The 16,996-nt window shown below is 56.4% G+C and overlaps 1 protein-coding gene across 1 annotated transcript in view; it reads left to right on the top strand.

The window, feature by feature from the left end:
* Positions 1 to 1,532: 1,532 nt before the first annotated feature.
* Positions 1,533 to 16,996, top strand: part of PAPPA2 (pappalysin 2) — a 93,979-nt gene continuing 78,515 nt past the window's right edge. The window contains exons 1-2 of the mRNA XM_075037543.1: positions 1,533 to 2,025; positions 7,171 to 8,233. Of these exons, the coding sequence (XP_074893644.1) occupies positions 1,533 to 2,025; positions 7,171 to 8,233 (1,556 nt within the window). The remainder of the gene's footprint in view (positions 2,026 to 7,170; positions 8,234 to 16,996) is intronic.

Below are 16,996 nucleotides of genomic sequence, written 5' to 3'. Positions count from 1 at the left end.
CACGCAGCCAGCTCCTGCTGTTTGGTCTTAAATCCCTTCCCTCCTGCCTTGCTGGTTTGAAAGCCTGTACCCTGGAAGGGGCCTCCCAGCTTTCACTGGCAACCCTGCTTCAGACTGACCGCCACAGATAGTGTTTGGGAGTGAAAAAAAAAAAAAAAGAAAAAAAAATGAAAAAAAAAAATCTCTTCTTGCTGAATCTCCTTGCTGAAGTTTTCCTAGTCTCCCGCGCCACGTGCTGGTGTGATGGTGTCTCGGGAACCAAGAGGAAACTTTGGGACCTTGTTTTCTCACCAGTATGCTTTGAGCAGCCCTCCCCTGGCAGCGCCAGTGCCGTACCCTCTGGCAGGGTGGTGGGTGAGATGCGTCTCCCACTGCTGCCTGCCCCTTCGGTGCATCGATGGAGGTTTTTTTGGCTTTTGGACATGGCTCTTTCCCTCTCGCCCAGATAAGGTGCCTCCAGCCCACCTTTCTGCACGTGTCAAACAGATGGGATGGTTGTTTGGGGAAAGAAACAAACAAAAAAAGAGAGAGAAGGCAGCAAAATCTCTGGCTGAGTGGGGACCCTGGGTCTCTCCACACACACTGAGCCCAAGAGCACCTCTCCCCTCACTGGGGGAGGGCTGAGGGTGGGTGTCCCCTCCTTTTGCCCTCCTTTCCTCCACCCTAGGTGATGGAGGTGGAGGATGGAGGCGAGGTGGGCAGGCAGATATCACACCCCAAGCTACAACAGGAGAAAACACGGGCACGTTTCAACTTAGAAAGAAAAAAAAAATTAAAAAAAAAAAAAAAGAAAGGAAAAGAAACCAAGTGCCTCACTGCCAAGCAGAGGAATGAGAGAGGCAGCGAGCGGGGCTGTGGGAAAGGCTGCTGGGCCAAGCCAAGAGCAGCCCAGGCTGCGAACGACGAGGACAGGGCAGGTGCTGCCGGTGCTACCCCCAAGTCCTGGGGGCGGGGAGGGGATGCGGAGGGGACCCAACGCCCTCCGGGCGTTGGGTCCCCTCCGCATCCCCTCCCCGCCAGCATCCTGGGCAGCACCCGGGAGGGCGGAGGGAAGGGAGGGCGATGCTCCGCTCGGGGTTTATTAGATTGGACATAATCATCTTTAAATAAGGCAGCCCCCCCCTCCACACCCCTCCTTGGCGGGGGGGGGGGGGAAGAGCGGAGCGCCTCGGGGCTTTCTAGATAAGGGCGTCTAACGCAGCCCCAGCTCCCGCAGGCAGAGCCGGGCAGCGCCGAGAGCCGCGGCGGGGCCGCCGTGCCCCGGGAACCCCGGCTGCAGGCAGAAGGGGGGGTCCCCGCCGCCGTGCTCTCGCCCTCCTTCTCCTCCTCCTCTTCCTCCTCCTCCTCCTCCTCCTCCCGCAGGAGCAGAGGGGAGGAGAGCGGTGCCGGGGAAAAGTTGGGGGCAGCGGCTGCGGCGGGGGCCGGGGGAGGATGCCCCGGTGCTGCCGCCCGCCGCCCCCCTGAGCGTCCCCCTCCCCCGGGGCCGCCCCCCCCCCAGCCCCCAGCCTCCCCCCGCTCCGTCCCCAGGGAGGATGCTGCGCGGCGGGGCGCCCCTGGCCGCGCTGCTGCTGGCGGCCCTCGGCCTGGCCCGCGGGGACCCCCGGTCCCCCGACGCCCCGCCGGTCTCCGGCTGCGGGATGGAGGCGCCGAGCCGCCGCGCCGCCCCCCCGCATCACCCCTACGGGCTGTACCCGCAGGGTCCCGGCGCGCAGGGGGTGCTCGGCGCTGCAGCCCCGCCGGGCTCCGGGCGGCAGCGGGGCCGGAGACCGCGGGAAGCCGGGGGAGGCGGAGAGGAGCCGGGGGGAGAGGCGGACGGCCGGGTCCGGTGGGAAAAGCTACGGGGCCGGGAGCCGCAGGTGCCGAGCCCCCCCCGGGAGCGGCCGCTGCCCGCCCTGTACTTCTCCGGCGGCCGGGAGCAGCTGGCGGCGCGGCCGGAGGCGCTGCCCGACATCCCGCGGGAGGAGTTCACCCTGGAGGTGTGGGTGAAGGCGGAGGGCGGACAGAGCAACCCGGCCATCATTGCAGGTAAACCCCGGCCCGCCGGCGGGCAGGCAGGGAGGCATGGGTCCCGACCCCCCCCCCCCTCCTCCGCCCCAGACCTCCGGGGGGGGTCGCCTGCCGCCTTCTCCGCTGTGGCAGGTGACACCCCGCGCCCCCACCCGTGTCCTCCGCACCCCGGGCGCGAAATATCCCTCCTTCCCTTGAGACCAAACCCTAAAACATCCCCTCCCCTCTCTTGCCCCCCCCCCGCCCCGTCCCTCCAGCCCGGCCCCCCTGGCTCCTATCTAGCTTCTCCCTCTCCTCCCGCCGGGAGCTGGAAGGTCCCTTTGGGCGACACGCTCGGCCCGACACCCCCCCCTTACCCCCCCATCTCTCCTTCCCCGAGGCCGCGGGCACGCCGGGGGCTCTCCGGGGCTCCCCACCGGGCTAAACGGCCGCGGCTCCCCGCGCTCCCCTCCCGCCCTGGCCGGGCTCCCGGCGGGTCCCCGGGGCGGGCGGCCGCACGGTGGCAGCCGCGCCGCACGCACGGCCCCGGTCCCGGCCCCGGCGTGTCCCCCCCCCCAGGTCCCGTCCTCCGGCCCCCCCGGCCCCGCCGGTGTCCCGGCCCCGAGGGCTCTGCAAAGCGATTCCCCGGGGCAGAGGGCCGCCCCAGATGCTTTTTCCACCGGGAATTCATTCCGCTCCCCCCCCCCCCCCAAGTCAAGAAACAGGCAGGTGATGGGGAGACGGAGGGGACCGGCACACGGGCACGGAGCGGGGCAGGTGGCACCTGCAGGACGGGCGCTTGTGGCAGGGTACAAGCACGGCGGGGCAGAGCAGGGATGCCGGGCAGGGCTGGGAACGGGTGGCAGCACCAAGATGTATCGCTCCCATGGGATGTCCGGGGTCCCTCTCGGGACGGTGCGGGGGCTGCTGTGTTTCTGTGCCGCCTTGGCCGAGCTGGTTGGTTGGGGAAACCCTCTCTCTATCCTAACTCTCCCTCCGCTTGTGATCCCTCCACTGAACCTCCCTCCGCTTTGCTCACCACCTGGCCCCTTTCATTAATTTATCTCCCTGGCTCGTTGGGGCAATAGCCGCATCTTTGCTGTGGAAGAGGTAGGAGGGACAGGCTAGAGGCTGGGTGGCAGAGGGGAAAAGCAGCCTTGTACAAGGAAACTACCTAGCATTCACCTCCCTGTCTGCCTTCTTACTGGGGACCTTGCTGCATCCCCGCTGGCAGGCAGCAGCTTGGGATGCACGGAGCACACTTCCCAGCCATCACATCGGCAGCACAGCTGTTTGCATGTGGAGGTCTGGCCTGCAGGTGTTGGGTTTTGCTTTTCCCAGCTAGCCAGCGGGTTTGGTTTTTTTTTTCTTTCTTTTTTATTTTTTTTGTGGAGGGTGGGATGGTTGTTAGTGCTGAAAGCACTGCCTGTGAGCACTGGCACTCACTTGGGTAATATCCCCCAGCCTCTGTGCTCCAGGGTTTGAGTCAGCCCCAGGCACCTCCGGCTGCCTGAGTCACCATCTGCTTCCCAGCATCTCCCTGCAGCTGCACCGGGGCCCGGGTATGGATGGTGAAGGGGGACAGGCCAGCACCGCTGGCATTTCGTGGGAGCAGGTGATGCAGGCAGCTGCCAGCCCTTTGGCAGGTGCCGAGTCTGCCTCTGATCTGCTGCTCCTGCTCTGTCTGTAGAGAGGGGATTGAGCTGTGAGGTGGTCCAAAGCTGGGGAGGAGCTGGAGATACTTCAGGTGTCCGTGTGCGAGAGGGAAGGCAGGAGGAAAGCAGGGCACAGCTGAGCATCTCCCAGCATCATTGCCTGGGAAATAAGGCCAGGCTGAGGAGTTCTGTCCACGCAAAGCAAGGTGTCCTGTTGGCTGGTGTGACTGCTGCCTGGTTTGAAGGCTCAGGACTTGGGGCTTTGTTCCTGTAGATGTCACATTTTGCCTTAGGGCCACCCTGGATGGGGCTGTTCATCCCTCTTAGCCCCTCTTGCATGGGGGGATTTCTGCTGGGGTATAACCCCAGCGCCCTGCCATGGCCACCGCCAGGGAAGGATCGTGGTCCCTCTTCCACATCCTTCTCATTTTGGGCAGCAGATGAGAGTCCTTTCATGTGATGCCATTTCTTTTTCCACTTTTTGTCTCCCCTCCATCCCCACCTGCTCTGCTTCTGGGATTTCCCTTTGTGCCAGGCTGAGGTTTCTTTTTACTCAGATCAGCGATGGTTTTGTTGGGTCAGAAGATCCCTCACCAGAGGCAGTCCCAAACTTCTGCTGTGTCTAAGCCCAGTTGTCCTCCCTGGATCCCCGAGCTGCTCACTGCTGCGTGCCCCAAGGGGTGACCACCCTCTCTTGGGCCAGCTGCTCTCATGGCATAGCTAGGGGCTCCTGGCCTGTGTCAAACCCTCCAGAGCTTTAGCAGCTAATTTGCACCCAATATTTGAGTCTCAAAGCATGGCTGAACTATTCCTTGTGCTGCAAAGCTCCTGGTCCCAGCGGGAGGAGATGCTGCTTTGAGTGTGGTCCTTACAAAGTGGCACACTTCATCTCTTTGGAGGCTTTTTCTCCATCAGACACCTTTTCTGGCAGACACCTGTCTCTTAATTTTTTTGCACTGTTGCCAACAACTCTTGTTTTAAACCCCAAAGTTATCATCCTAAGTGCTGATGAACATCACAAACCAGGTTAGAGCTCCCCTTTCCCACCTGATGGATCAGAGGCAGAGTTGCACTTGCAGGTGTGAGGAGATCACCTTGCACCTCCTCTGCAAACAGCTCTTTGCCTTCCTGATGGGTTGCCCCAGGACAAAAGACCAAGCTCCCTGGCAAATTCCAGGGTCTTGAAACTGGTCCCTTGGTGATTTCTTGTGGAGGCCCTTGGGAGATGTCAGGACCTGGTGCTGGATGGCTCTGCTTCACCATTCTGCAGTGGCTCCTGGCCGTGGGACATGCTGCTCTGCCTGCATGCTCCGTGGCTGCCACTGCACCAGAGATGACATCCCTGGCCATGTCTAAGAAGCACCGGCTGCTGCTGTAGTGGCTTTCCAGCCCCTGTTGTAAAGCTGACCTTGGCCTTACTTGCTTCCCTTGGATGAAGTCTCCAGGCCTGGTTTTAGGCTCACTTAAGGGTTCTTTGGCCAGTTTTGAACTCATCAGGCACTTCCAGGCTTGGCTTGGTTCCAGCATGGGTTTGTGAGGGTGCTAGCACACACTCACGCCAGAAGGCTGTTCCACCCCTGATGCTGTTTGCCTGGTTTTTCCTTAGTGTTTAATCAAATTTGGGGGGGGGACTCTAAATCATTTCATGGTGAAATGCACGAGTTTTCCTGAGAGGAGGTACCAAGCCCCATTTCCTCAACTCCAGTGAGGACCAAATACTAGAAGATGGCTTTCAAGCGTGCAGGTCTAAGCATCTTTCATTCAGCACCCAGCCCAAAAGTGCTCTCCAGCTTTGCCTTCTAATGCCTACAAGGCTCCCTTGCCTGCGTCCTGCTTTTTGGCTTCTCCCTGTCTCAGCTTCCCCTGGTCTTTCTGCTTCCCTTTCACAATTCACCAGAAAACAAGAGTTGGCCAAAGCCCATCCGCCCACGGAGGCTTTGTGCGTGGCTGCCTTTGTAGTGAGCGGTGGCAGGGATCTGTGCCTGGGCTAGTTATGACCGTGGGATGGCTAAGAGGCCACCACCCATCTCACCCTCGGTGAAAGGGAGGGATGGAAGGAGGGGTGCTGCTTCCTGGGGTGCAGTGGGGCTTGATGTTCATGAGGGCTGGCAGGGGAGATGTGGGGTCATGGTAACCTGGCTTCAGCCACATCCCCTGGATGAAAGCCAGGAGGTCCTGCTCCTCCTGCAGCTCCTGACCCTCTACACCTCTGCCTCTCTCTGCTGGCCTTTTTGCAATTCTGGCGGCAGGTGGAGTTTCCCCAGAGTGTCATGCTGGGCATCCCCAGGGAGAGGTGACACAGCAGGACAGGGCAGGAGTACCTTGTTTTGGCCCGTGATGCCCTGACACCACGGAGATAGGCAGGCAGTGCATGCAATGGAAGTGGCACGGTGAGGGGCAGGAGAACCGATGCAGCAGGGAAAAGCAGGCTGGAGCATAAGAAATGCCACAGCAGGAATATAAAAAGGGCCTCCGGGCACGGCAGCAGGTTTCGGCAGCATCGGGGCACTGTTGCATCTGGAAGCAATTTGTTGGGGTGGTGAACAGGAGAGCGGGGTGGGGGGGGGCCCAGAAGATGCCACTAGTGGGGCTCAAAGTGTGCCTTTGAGCTCACTCGCCCCAGCTGATGACCTGCGTGAACATCCTGGCTGTGGTGATTTAGGAGCCCAGAAGCATTAATTTCCAGTAGCGGGTCCATTTGCCCTTGCCAGTATTTAAGTGCCTTATGGCCATTGATTCCCAAGAGCATTCAGTGCCTGCAAGCCTCTGGTTCTTGACCGCAGGCACTCTGTAGCCTGAGGTTCGTGGAAAGTCAGCAAAGCTCCAAGCCTTGCCCAGCCTAAACACAGGTTTGCAATACGCTTGGGTGCACGGGGAGAGGCTGAGCCCAAAGCTATTCCTGGGGATGGATTTATGCTTGTGAGACCTTAGGGGCTGAGGAGTGCACCCGCCCAGCTGGAGGCAGCACATCCCTCTCCGGCCCTCACCCGCCTGTGCTGGATGCATGACTGGGAGGAAAACTGGAGCATAAAGGAGAGCTGTAAATCTGCCTGGAAGCTGTTGGGAAAGCAGTCCCTGGAGGAGGCTGTTTTGCTTTGGGTTGCTGTGCTTTAATTCTTAAAAGCCTTGGCCCGCAGATAAAAAGTTTAGCCTCTAATCCCGTCCCGCAGGAGTGCTCCTACGGAAAGCAGCTCAGAAACACCTTACTCTTCAGCCTCTCCTCCCATCCATGCTCTTCCTTCCCTCTCCATCCCGCCTATCCTGCTTTGCCATCCCCCCCGGCTACTCTACCTGCTCATACAAATGATTTTGGACGGGGGCTGGGGTGTCCCCCTGATGCAGCACCTATTGCCCAGCTGCTGGCTACCTTCATTTACCCATGGCAGTGGCAGTGGGAGCTTCCCCGCAGCCCTGCCAAGAACTGTCCCGCCACTGAGGACCTGGCTCGTGCTCCAGGGAGGAGCGGCAATGCTCTCCAGTCCTCACCAGCTCTCCTCTCTCTCCATGCCCATCCCCGTCCCCGCTGCAGGCGTCTTCGACAACTGCTCACACACAGCCAGCGATAAGGGCTGGGCACTGGGCATCCGCGCCCTGCAGCTCGGCGGCAAGAAGGATGCTCGCTTCTTCTTCTCCCTCCGCACGGACCAGGCGGCCACCGCCACCGAGGTGACCGCCTACCACCGCTACCGCCCTGAGGCGTGGACCCACCTGGCCGCCAGCTACGACGGGCGGTGGATGGCTCTCTACGTGGACGGGGCACGGGTGGGCCGCGCCAGTGGGCAGCGGGGACCCCTGCACAGCGCCTTCATGGCCTCCTGCCGCACGCTGCTGCTGGGGGGGGACGCCTGGGGGACCACGCATGCTTTCCGGGGACACCTGGCCGGGCTGGCCCTGTGGCGGACTGCCCTGTCCCAACCCCATCTCCAGCGTCCCTTCCTGGAGGGGCCGGCCAGTGGAGCGACAGGGCTGGCTCTGGGTGCCGGCTTCGCCACCCCGGAGGATCGCTGGGAGCCTTTTCGGGAGGGTTCCTTCCCCCGGCAGTGGGTGCTGCCGTCCCTGCCGTCCCCTGTCCTGCGGCCGCTGGGCCCCCCCGCCTGCGGGCAGACTGCCTGTGATAACGTGGAGCTGGTCTCCCACTACAACCAGCACTGGCCGCTGCGGAGTGGGAAGGTGGTGCGGTACCGGGTGGTGAACCTGGCGGAGGATGACGGCAAGCGGCCGACGGTCAGCCGGGAGCAGGTTTGGCGGCAACACTGGGCGCTGAGTGAAGCTTTCCGACCTTACAACATCTCCTGGCAGCTCAGCTTGCTGGAGGTACGCAACTCCTCCCTGCGCCGCCGTGCCATCCTCCTGGGCTGCGAGCCCAGCAAGGTGGGCAACGAGCGCTGCGACCCTGAGTGTGAGCATCCCCTCACTGGCTACGACGGTGGGGACTGCCGCCGGCCCGGCCGCTGCTTCTCCTGGAAGCGCCGCGATGGCGTCTGCCACATGGAGTGCAACAACATGTTGGATGACTTCGACGACGGCGACTGCTGCGACCCGCGGGCCACTGATGTGGCCAGGACCTGCTTCGACCCCGACTCACCCCAGCGGTAGGTGCAGGGCCTACGGGGGGGTGGGGTGGCATGTTGAGGGATGGGGTGCGCCCTCTCCCCATCACCCACTCTGCACCTGAATGTTGCTTCTGACCTGCCACTTTCCAGTGTGGGAAAGTGGAGAGGTGTTTTCCCATGGGATGGGGGTGCAGGATGGCACTGAGTCCTACCCCTCTGCAACGCCCTGCTGTTAAGTGGTTTTCCCCCCCAAAAATTAGCAGGGATTGATGGGGAACTCCTCCCCAGGGGGATTCCCAGTGCAGAGCTGCCAGTCTCCGGTGATAGGCCAGTGGGACTGCGGACATCCCCAGGGTGGGCAGAGGGGCCCTGTGCAAAGGATGCTCTTTCCCCTGACCCCCTGCACAGGATGCAGCGGGGGGGATTGCTGCCCCTTCCCCACCTTCCATAAATGTGTCTTAAAGCCCGATTTCTTAATTTATATTGAAACTGCCTTTTCCTGAGTGCTGGGGTGGAGAGAAGGAGGCGATGCTGTTAGGTGTGAGTGGCAGGATTTGATAAGGTGTGGGTTGGTGTGCATAAGCCTCCCCAGATTCTCCCTGGGAAGTGATGCCTAGGGGAGATGCCCTTGGCTGGGCACGGGCAGGGCTGATCAAACCCTGCACCTCAAAGCCAAATGGTGGTTGGGGAGCAAATCCCCCCTCTTCAGGCAAAGATGTGGGGTGGCTGCTTGGTGCCAGAGGAGAATGTGTGCCTTTACCACGCGCCACAGGCGCAAAAAGCCCTGCAAACCCCACGTTGCTCCATGGAGCATCAATGCGCAGCATTAGGGGACCCTTGCTCTCCCCAGGGCCCTTTGGAGGCAGCAGCTGGGGCTGGATGGAGAGGGGGACCCTCCCCACGTGATGGGGGACCCCGGGGCAGTAGGGACAGTGGCTTTGGCGTGGTTGGTGGCTTGCGCACTCCTGCCCTCCTCCCCGGAGCCTCTGAAGTGCTGGCAGCCCCGCTGATGGCTTCCAGCACTCAGGGCTCTGCCAAATGTGCTTTCTGGCTGGAGACAGGGAAGGGAAAAAAAGGTCATGGCTTTTCCTTTTTTTTTTTTTTTTTTTTAAGCTGTTTCTGTCTCAGTGTCAGAGAAAATTGCTCATTCCCTGCTGCCGGCTCCCAGCGATGGGCAGAGGTGCCCACCGGAGCGGGAGTGGTGCAGCATGGATGGCAGCATCTGGGGAGAAAAGCTGCAAGGGAGGGTTTTAGGGACACATCACCCCTTTGATCTTCTTTCTCCTTCACTTTTTTCCCCTGGGCTGTAGGAGCAGGTAGGCTGTGGCCATAAATCCTTTTTTTGCAACCCAGCTTTTTCTCTCTGCTGCTTCCCAGGTGGGACACAGAGGGTGGAGGGAAGCCGGTGTCTCTGCTCTGGTGGCGGTGACGGGAGAGGAGCAGCACTTCCCTTCCTCCCTTCCTGAGCCTTTCTCACATGTCCTTCAGTCATCTAAGAAAACACGGGAGGAGAATGGGGAGCTTTTCTTCCAATGCATCCCTCTGGCCACGGAGCCACACACCCTGCCTCTGCCCGGGCATCCCCCCAGAAGATGTTTCCCCACCCCTGGAAGTCTCTTTGGTGACAGCCACCATCGCCACCCTGTGCCTGCCCGTCCCCTTGTTTCCCATCCCTGTGAGCGAGCATGGGCAGTGCTTTCCTGAGCGGGGGGGAGACGAGTGGCTCTCTTGCCTGCATGACAACTCTCCTGCCTGCACAACAACTCTCTGCTCACGGTGGCCACGAGTATCCAATGCTACTCGGCCTTTGCTTCAGCAGGGCAAGGGCTTGGTGCTGGCCCTCTGTGTGCAGTTAGAGAAATGTTTTCATCCTCAGACAAGAAGGGCTCCACCTTAAATTAAAAAAAGGCCAAATTTTTGCTGGTATGAATCAGGGCTTCCATTTGTCAGGATTTTCCCCTGAAAGTTGGGAAAGAAAAAAAACAAAACAAAACAAAAACCTTGCTTCTGTGGGAAAGGAATGGGAAAATGGGAACACTAGGGAAATAACAGTTCTTTTGCAATTTTCTTTCCGCAGACCTCATTGGCCTGCGCAGAAGACAAGATTGATTGTTTGTAGGCTAAGCTTTGAAAAACGAAATCCGGTGTGCCCAGCATTTGGGAAACGTGGGGGCATGAGTTGAATCCTGCTGCTGTGGAGCTCTTCTGAGTTGCTTTTGGCTGGCTTCTTCAGAGATGCTGGTGGACGCCAACCCTCCCTGGGCTCATCCCTGCTGAGGGTACCCTGGCTCCTGGGGAAGAATATATATGTTTGTGGGAAAACCACTGGGAAATTGGTAGTGTGGGTTTGAAAAAAAAACAAGGTGAACTTGAACTCGCCCAAGGGCATGGCCAGGTCACTGTTGTTCCCCCGAAGTTGGTGGATGAATCCCAAGATACACAAGCAGGTGACCTTAGCCCAAGGGGTTTTGTTCAGGCAGAGCTCCCACTAGGTGAATACCTCTGGGTTTGCTTGTAAGGTATTATACTTAAATGAACATTTATGAGGAGTGGGGCAGCTGAAGAACATACAGAAGGATTTTTAGGGGGGAAGCCAAAACAGGAGAAATAACGTGAAATAAAATTTAACAAACTGCGGAAAGGCAGCGCAATAGAAGCCAGGTGCTTCAATGTGAACAACAGCTTTCGATCTGACTGGAGAAAAGCGAGGGAGCAAGCTGGCTGCTGCTCTGCTGAGACACCTGCACTTTTTCATACCTGCAGGAGAACCACGTGCCAGAGCCCAGGAGGGAGCTGCGGCTTTGGGAGAGCAGGAGAGGGAAACCCCGCTGCAGGTGGTGCTCTCTAAATCTCCTTTCAGATCAAGGTGGCAAGACAAAAATCTTGGGATCTTTTTTTCATGGAGTAAATCAGCTCTGCTGTATTTCATTTCAAGGCTCTCACAAAGAGTGGTTTGGATGTGAATGTTTCTTGGTATGGCCAAAAATAATCCAAATGGGAAAGTCAGAGTCAGACACTGGACAATTTCTTACTAGCATTGTAGACAGGTTCAGTTCATTTTAGTGAAGGGTCTCGATAGCTTGTTTTAACTTGCATGACCTTAAGCACTCATGCAAAAGCTTTTACCATCTTGCACATCCCTCATTTAAAAATCTACCTTGGTCTGCGGATTTGAGAAAGGCAAATCAGAGGGAGAAGCCTTAGGACCAGCAGTAGCTCCAGTGCTTCTTAGCTGGTGGACACTTCAGTACACTTCTAAGGCTACACTTGGTACTAGCATATTCCCTCATCCATGCTTAGCAGAGGAGGGAAAGCAGGTTCGGAAGGAAGGATTATAAAGCTCTGGTGGGGATGGACCCTGCTGTAGCCCAGGTAGGAGCTACCCTGGGGTAGGGGATGATGCTGAAATGATGGCAGCGTTGTGGTGCACAACACCAGGCCATCAAGCCGTCTTGCCAAGTCCTTCCTGCACCTCCTCTAGTAGTGTGTGGGACAAGACAAGTCCTGCCGTGCTCTGAGCCAGCTGGGCCACCACCCACACATAAAACCCACCGGTGGGACTGCATGCTTGTGGCTGGAGGGAGACTTGAGTGAGAGCTCAGGTAAACAGCTGAGTGTAGACATCCCTGCAAGGCACCACAACAGGAGCCATAGGAAGCAAGTCAGGGACTTCTCACTCACCCTGACCCACCATATGAAGAAAAAGCGGACAGGCAATAGCAGAAGAGCTGCCTGCTGTCATCCTTTGCCCAGTCTCATCCTGATTTAAAGCATTTTCCAGGAGTTGCTGGCAGCATAACGCCAGGGTTTGGAGTAAAATTTGCCTTGATTTGCTGCAGACATGCATCTTCTTGCAGTGGCTGAGTGCTGTTGTAATTGGTGCTCTTGGAAGGAAAACAGCAACAGCTCATTAACAGCAATTAACACTCAGCAAGGGTCTCCCTCCGGCAGTTAGTCAATGAGAGTCTGGTGTGTGACACAGTTAATGTGAAAAGAAAAACTGGAAGGGGAGTCTGGAGAGCAAAGTGGATAAGGGCAGAGCTGCTGGGCCTTTCATCTCACTACCCAAAGTAACGGCAGAAATAACCAAAGTGGCAAAAGGAGGTGAAAAATGATGAGGTGTCTCCAGTCTCTTGGTGGCCTCCACTGGGATGACCACAGCTGTGATATTAAAGTGTACCTGATTAACAGGACACTTGATGGGCTTTAATGCAAGCTTAGCTGGCTTCCCCTCCTAAAGGAAGGATCCTTAATTGGGTTAAGGCTGCTTGGGACCCTCCCGCTGTTTAAGTGGTGTCTTCAAAAGCTGATCCAGATTAACCTCACTGAATATCTCTCTGGTGGACAACCCCCGAGGATGAATGAATTGCTCCAAGCTATTCTCTGGCACTTGAGCAGCCCATTGCCAGGAGGTGTTCAGCTGAATGTGGTTGGATTGGTAGCATAAAAGGTGTAATATTGAGAGCAGGTGAGGCAAGGATGGCATCTTGGGGCAACAGCTGACCTGCCCAGCCCTTAATCCCAACCAGATGGTAAAACACATTCAAATTAGCTGCTCACTTCCCCTTCCCTTGCCACAGGAAACATTAGCAGATTTTTTTCATGGTGAACGAGGGCTGGTATGTGCAATGTTACTTCAAAATTATAAGCCTTGGGAACAACCTGAGGTCACTAATACTGTTGCAGAGCATAGCTTCAACTAGAGGTGGTAGGTGTCTGCAGGCACCTTCATTTGCTGCTTGTGGTGGTTGGTCACTTGAAGGATGGATAGAGAGGGTGTGTTATCTGCAAATTATTGAACACACTGCCTGTGGAGTGGAAGAGACTATTTGCTTGCCTAATGCTCCCACGAGGAGAGCATGGTTAGGGAGTACCCCTGGTCAGGGCCTGAGCTCTGGCTGCTTTTTGGCTCCCTCTGACACCTCTTGGAGTCCTACTGGCCTGTACCCATGTCCTGGTGTTCCCAAAGTATTGAGTATCAAGGGCCTGGTCTCAGTGCTCGCATGTGTGGTGGTGAGACGAGTGCTTTGGGGACGCCAAACATGTCAGTGATGGATTCACTGGCTTCTGAGCTTGTTGCTTCTCCTCTGTAGTAGACCTGCTGGGACTGGGGAGGTGCAGTAATAAACAGGGCGTTTTGCTGGAACCTGATGGTTTTGTGGTGGATGCTTTAAAACTTCGTGAAAGTGGTTGGATTTGAGCTCATCAAAAACCTTATACTTTCCTTTGTAGGAAAACATGCTCTCTCTGAGCTTTCCCATTGATTACTGATTTCAAAATTTGGCAAAGATAGAAGGGATTGTCCTTGATAGAGCCCATTATATATGGCAGGCAGGATGTCTACCAAGCTGCTTGCTTGTGATGGGACTTGGAGGCTATATCCATGTAAACGTGCCTCTGGGTTACTCAGCTCACCCAGAGCCCTAGCTTGGGGGTGAAGACCCCAAGTTTGCTTTTGACCTTCTCAAAGTACATTGGAGAGTATTTGGCATGTTACTACCCTGTAGTAAGCGTCTGGTGCGTTGTGCCAAAGGTGAGCCCAACAGCGGGGTTTTGCTCCCAAGAGGGAGGGCTCAGAGTGGTGAGATAATGCATCCACTGTGGGCTTGGTTGGTGTGACTTAGTGGGCTCTGCAATGTGTCTACACTTGTGCCACTGGGGAACTGCACACCTTGGCCTCTAGCTGCTGCCTTTGCTGTCCCTGCAAGATATATTTTGTTTGCTTTGTCTTTCTATTTCTTCTTTCTGGTTCCTTGCTTGCTGTGAAGGCTGTTCCTTTCCTTCCACGTGATGCACTTGTCTGTCCTTGTGTCTTGTATCTCCCAAACTTTATCGTAAATGAAGCTATGAGTTGGGCACTCAAAAGGCCTCTTTGGGGCTTTTGTTCTCACAAAGATGTGAGAGAGGGAGATTATAACCTCTCCAGCATGGGCTGATAGATAAAAGGAAATAAAAGGTAATATCAAATGATGAGAGGTCCATGAGGAGAAGGTCAGGAGTGGCAGAGGAAGTGGTGATGGGGGCTCCAGCACGGAGGCACACTCTAAGGCACGTGTGGCAAGACCAGGGTCTGACTCAGCCCCTCCAACATGGCATCAGGCCAGTGGGACTGCGGGAGTGACTTCTTTCCACAGGGAAGGTGGCAGCTCGGTGCAGCTGTCCAAGGGACCATGCAAGGTCTTGGGGACACAGGTCAAGAGCAGAGGGCTCTATATCACAGTGGCTCCTGGTGGGACCAGAGCTCTGTTGAGGGAGCAGAGGAGTGGGGCTGGAAGAGGAGCACGAGGATATAGATGTGTCCAGGTCCAAAGGCTGGGTCCCAGCCCCTGGCTTTGGTGCTAGCCAAAGCAGCTTGCTTTTTATAGCAAGCGGCAGCATAGTGCTGATGTGCCCAAATCTTCTTCTGTATGTTTTGGGGTGCTAAAAGTAGGAAATAAAATCTACAGTAATGCACTCCTTTTCTTCCCAAGGTAGAAGGCTCAAGGGTTAATTTCCAGTAAGCCTCTGCTACATGACGAGTCTCGCTCGCTCCCGCAAGCCTTGTGAGCATGGAGGTGCCAGGCAGCGTGTTCCTCTAGGAACCTGCCACGTGCCCCCAAGGGTGACCATGTCTCTGTGGGAGAGGGAGAACATGATCTGCGTGTGAGTGAGGGGAGAGGACCCCTGCCCAGCGGCTGTGGGCAGCCTGGGTGCTTTTGGGGAAAACAGCTGTCCCACATGTGAGCTATTGTTCTAGCAAACACCACTGTCCCGGGGGCTCACTTAAGGGGGGCCGATTGTATTGGGATGGCAATTGTGAAGGAACAGCGTGTGTCCGATGGCTGGGGGGGGTGACTCTTTTTCCTCATCTTCAGCCTTCTACAGGGCTCCTCCTTGTCCAACTGTACCCTTGCATGCTGGTAGAGGATGCCAGCTGAGACACTGGCCAGGTTAGCAAGACCCCAGGAAATGAAATGGCAGGGCGACAAGGAGCTGAGCAGCCATCCGGTGGGACACCATCAGCTTGGTGTTGATGGGGTCTCTGGGATGATTTAATTCCTGTTTCGATTGGCAGGCTGAGCTGCAGCCGTTGGAGTTGTTAAGCGAACATACTGCTTTTAGTTTTCCTTGGCCCAGCCACCACCTTTATTTAGGAAATGAAATTGCCCCTTTGCAGAGGGTGATGGGGTGAGACAGAACAGGTCTGGTGGAGCCCAAACCCACTAAGATGGCATGAGGCAGAGGACTTTCCTGGGAGGCTTTGGGGAGGGCGAGGATGCTGAGCCTTTGCGAATGTTGCCTGCTAAGGGTTGTGCTGGAGATCAGAGGCAGCCTCAGATTTTTTGTTGTTTGTGGTTAACGTCTGATCGTTGCATTACAAAACTTCCCCAGTAAATTATCTTGCATCCTTTTTATATCCACGAGGAAGGCATTTTTAGAATGCTGGCTTGCGCGCGCCATGCTCCGGCTGGGACACCCAATTGCCTCGACCTAAAAATAAATTGGAGGCTTGGGACTTGGTTTTTCCCTTCAAAAAAAAAAAAAAAAAATCTATATAAAGCAGGGGGGACATGTTTGGCTTGAAAAGATTTCTTTTCCTCTTTTTCTCTGTTTTGATCCCTTTCCTGACCAATATCAAGGCTGCAAGTTTTTGCCCTTCAGTGAGAAGTTTAGGGTGAAGGTAGCAAAGTTTTGGACCTTTTAGCAAGACTGGGTGTTGCCATCATGGTGAAGAATACCTGAGGGGGTGTTTATTGACCACAGGGCTGTGTGGTTCCCCTTGCAGAGGAACTACGACCTGTTAGCTTAATGCCCCTGGGAGCATCATCCCTGCTCAGAATGTTGTCAGCCCTATTAAAGGGTCCTTCTTCTGCTGGTGCCCAGGAGCTTTTAGCCTGAACAGATGAGGCAGGCCAGAGACTGGAATGGTGGCACTCTGGTCTTCTGCCACCCTTTCACTGACTACTGTTGCAAGGCCATACTGCCCCACTGATGGATGGGCATGTGCATTGCAGGCTGCTGTGGGCTCATCTGAGCATCATCGGAAATCCTTCTCCAGCCTTGCAGTGTTTGTGTTTCCTTTTCTGTTGTCCTACTAGTCAGGGAGGCTGGATGAAGAAGAGAGACTGACTTTTGCTTGTCACCTGGTGGTCACCAGAACAGTATTTGGAGATGACCTCAATCTCAGGGCTCTGCCTCCCTCATCCATGCAGAAAGCAGTTTGTGGTCTGGCCCCTCTGCAGCAGCCATGCCTTCTTTCAGGAGGGGACCAAGCTGCCTCCTGCTCTGCATTAGACCATGTTTCTCTCCAGCCTCGACTGGTCCTAGCACAGAGCTCCACATGCACTCTATCTCCTGAGACCTGGCGCTGAACATGGTGCTGGTGGTGATGTGCATCAGTCCCAGCAATTTGGCTGGAGACAGGTTTTAGGCAGTAGTGTGGCACATGGTTGCTGGAACACGTGCCGTAGGGTCATCTTCACCATGCTCGTTCAGTCTACAGATCTTCATCTTTCACACCATCTCTTTGAGGTCTGTCCTATGAAGGAGGATGCTGTGGGAGATGGGTGGGAAAGGAGGAGGCACCGGGTGAAAAGCTGGACACTTGCTTTCCATTGAACAGCAGTGGGATATGGGTGCCTAACTTCTTCAAGCTCCTTTGAAAACCCTGCATAGCAAAGATCATGTCTTCTGAGATGTTTGCGAACACCTGTGCTGTGGGCAGGGGTAATCCCAGCTCTTCAGCCGGGGAAACTGAGGCACGAAGTCTTAGACATCTTGCCCCGCAGTTGTGCAGCAATGAGGTGCTGCTGTTGATGCTGG

This window comes from Buteo buteo, chromosome 10 (assembly GCF_964188355.1).
Source record: "Buteo buteo chromosome 10, bButBut1.hap1.1, whole genome shotgun sequence".
Lineage (NCBI taxonomy): Eukaryota > Metazoa > Chordata > Aves > Accipitriformes > Accipitridae > Buteo > Buteo buteo.
The sequence above is the reverse complement of the archived record's forward strand: the minus strand, read 5'-3'. Positions and strand labels throughout refer to the sequence as shown.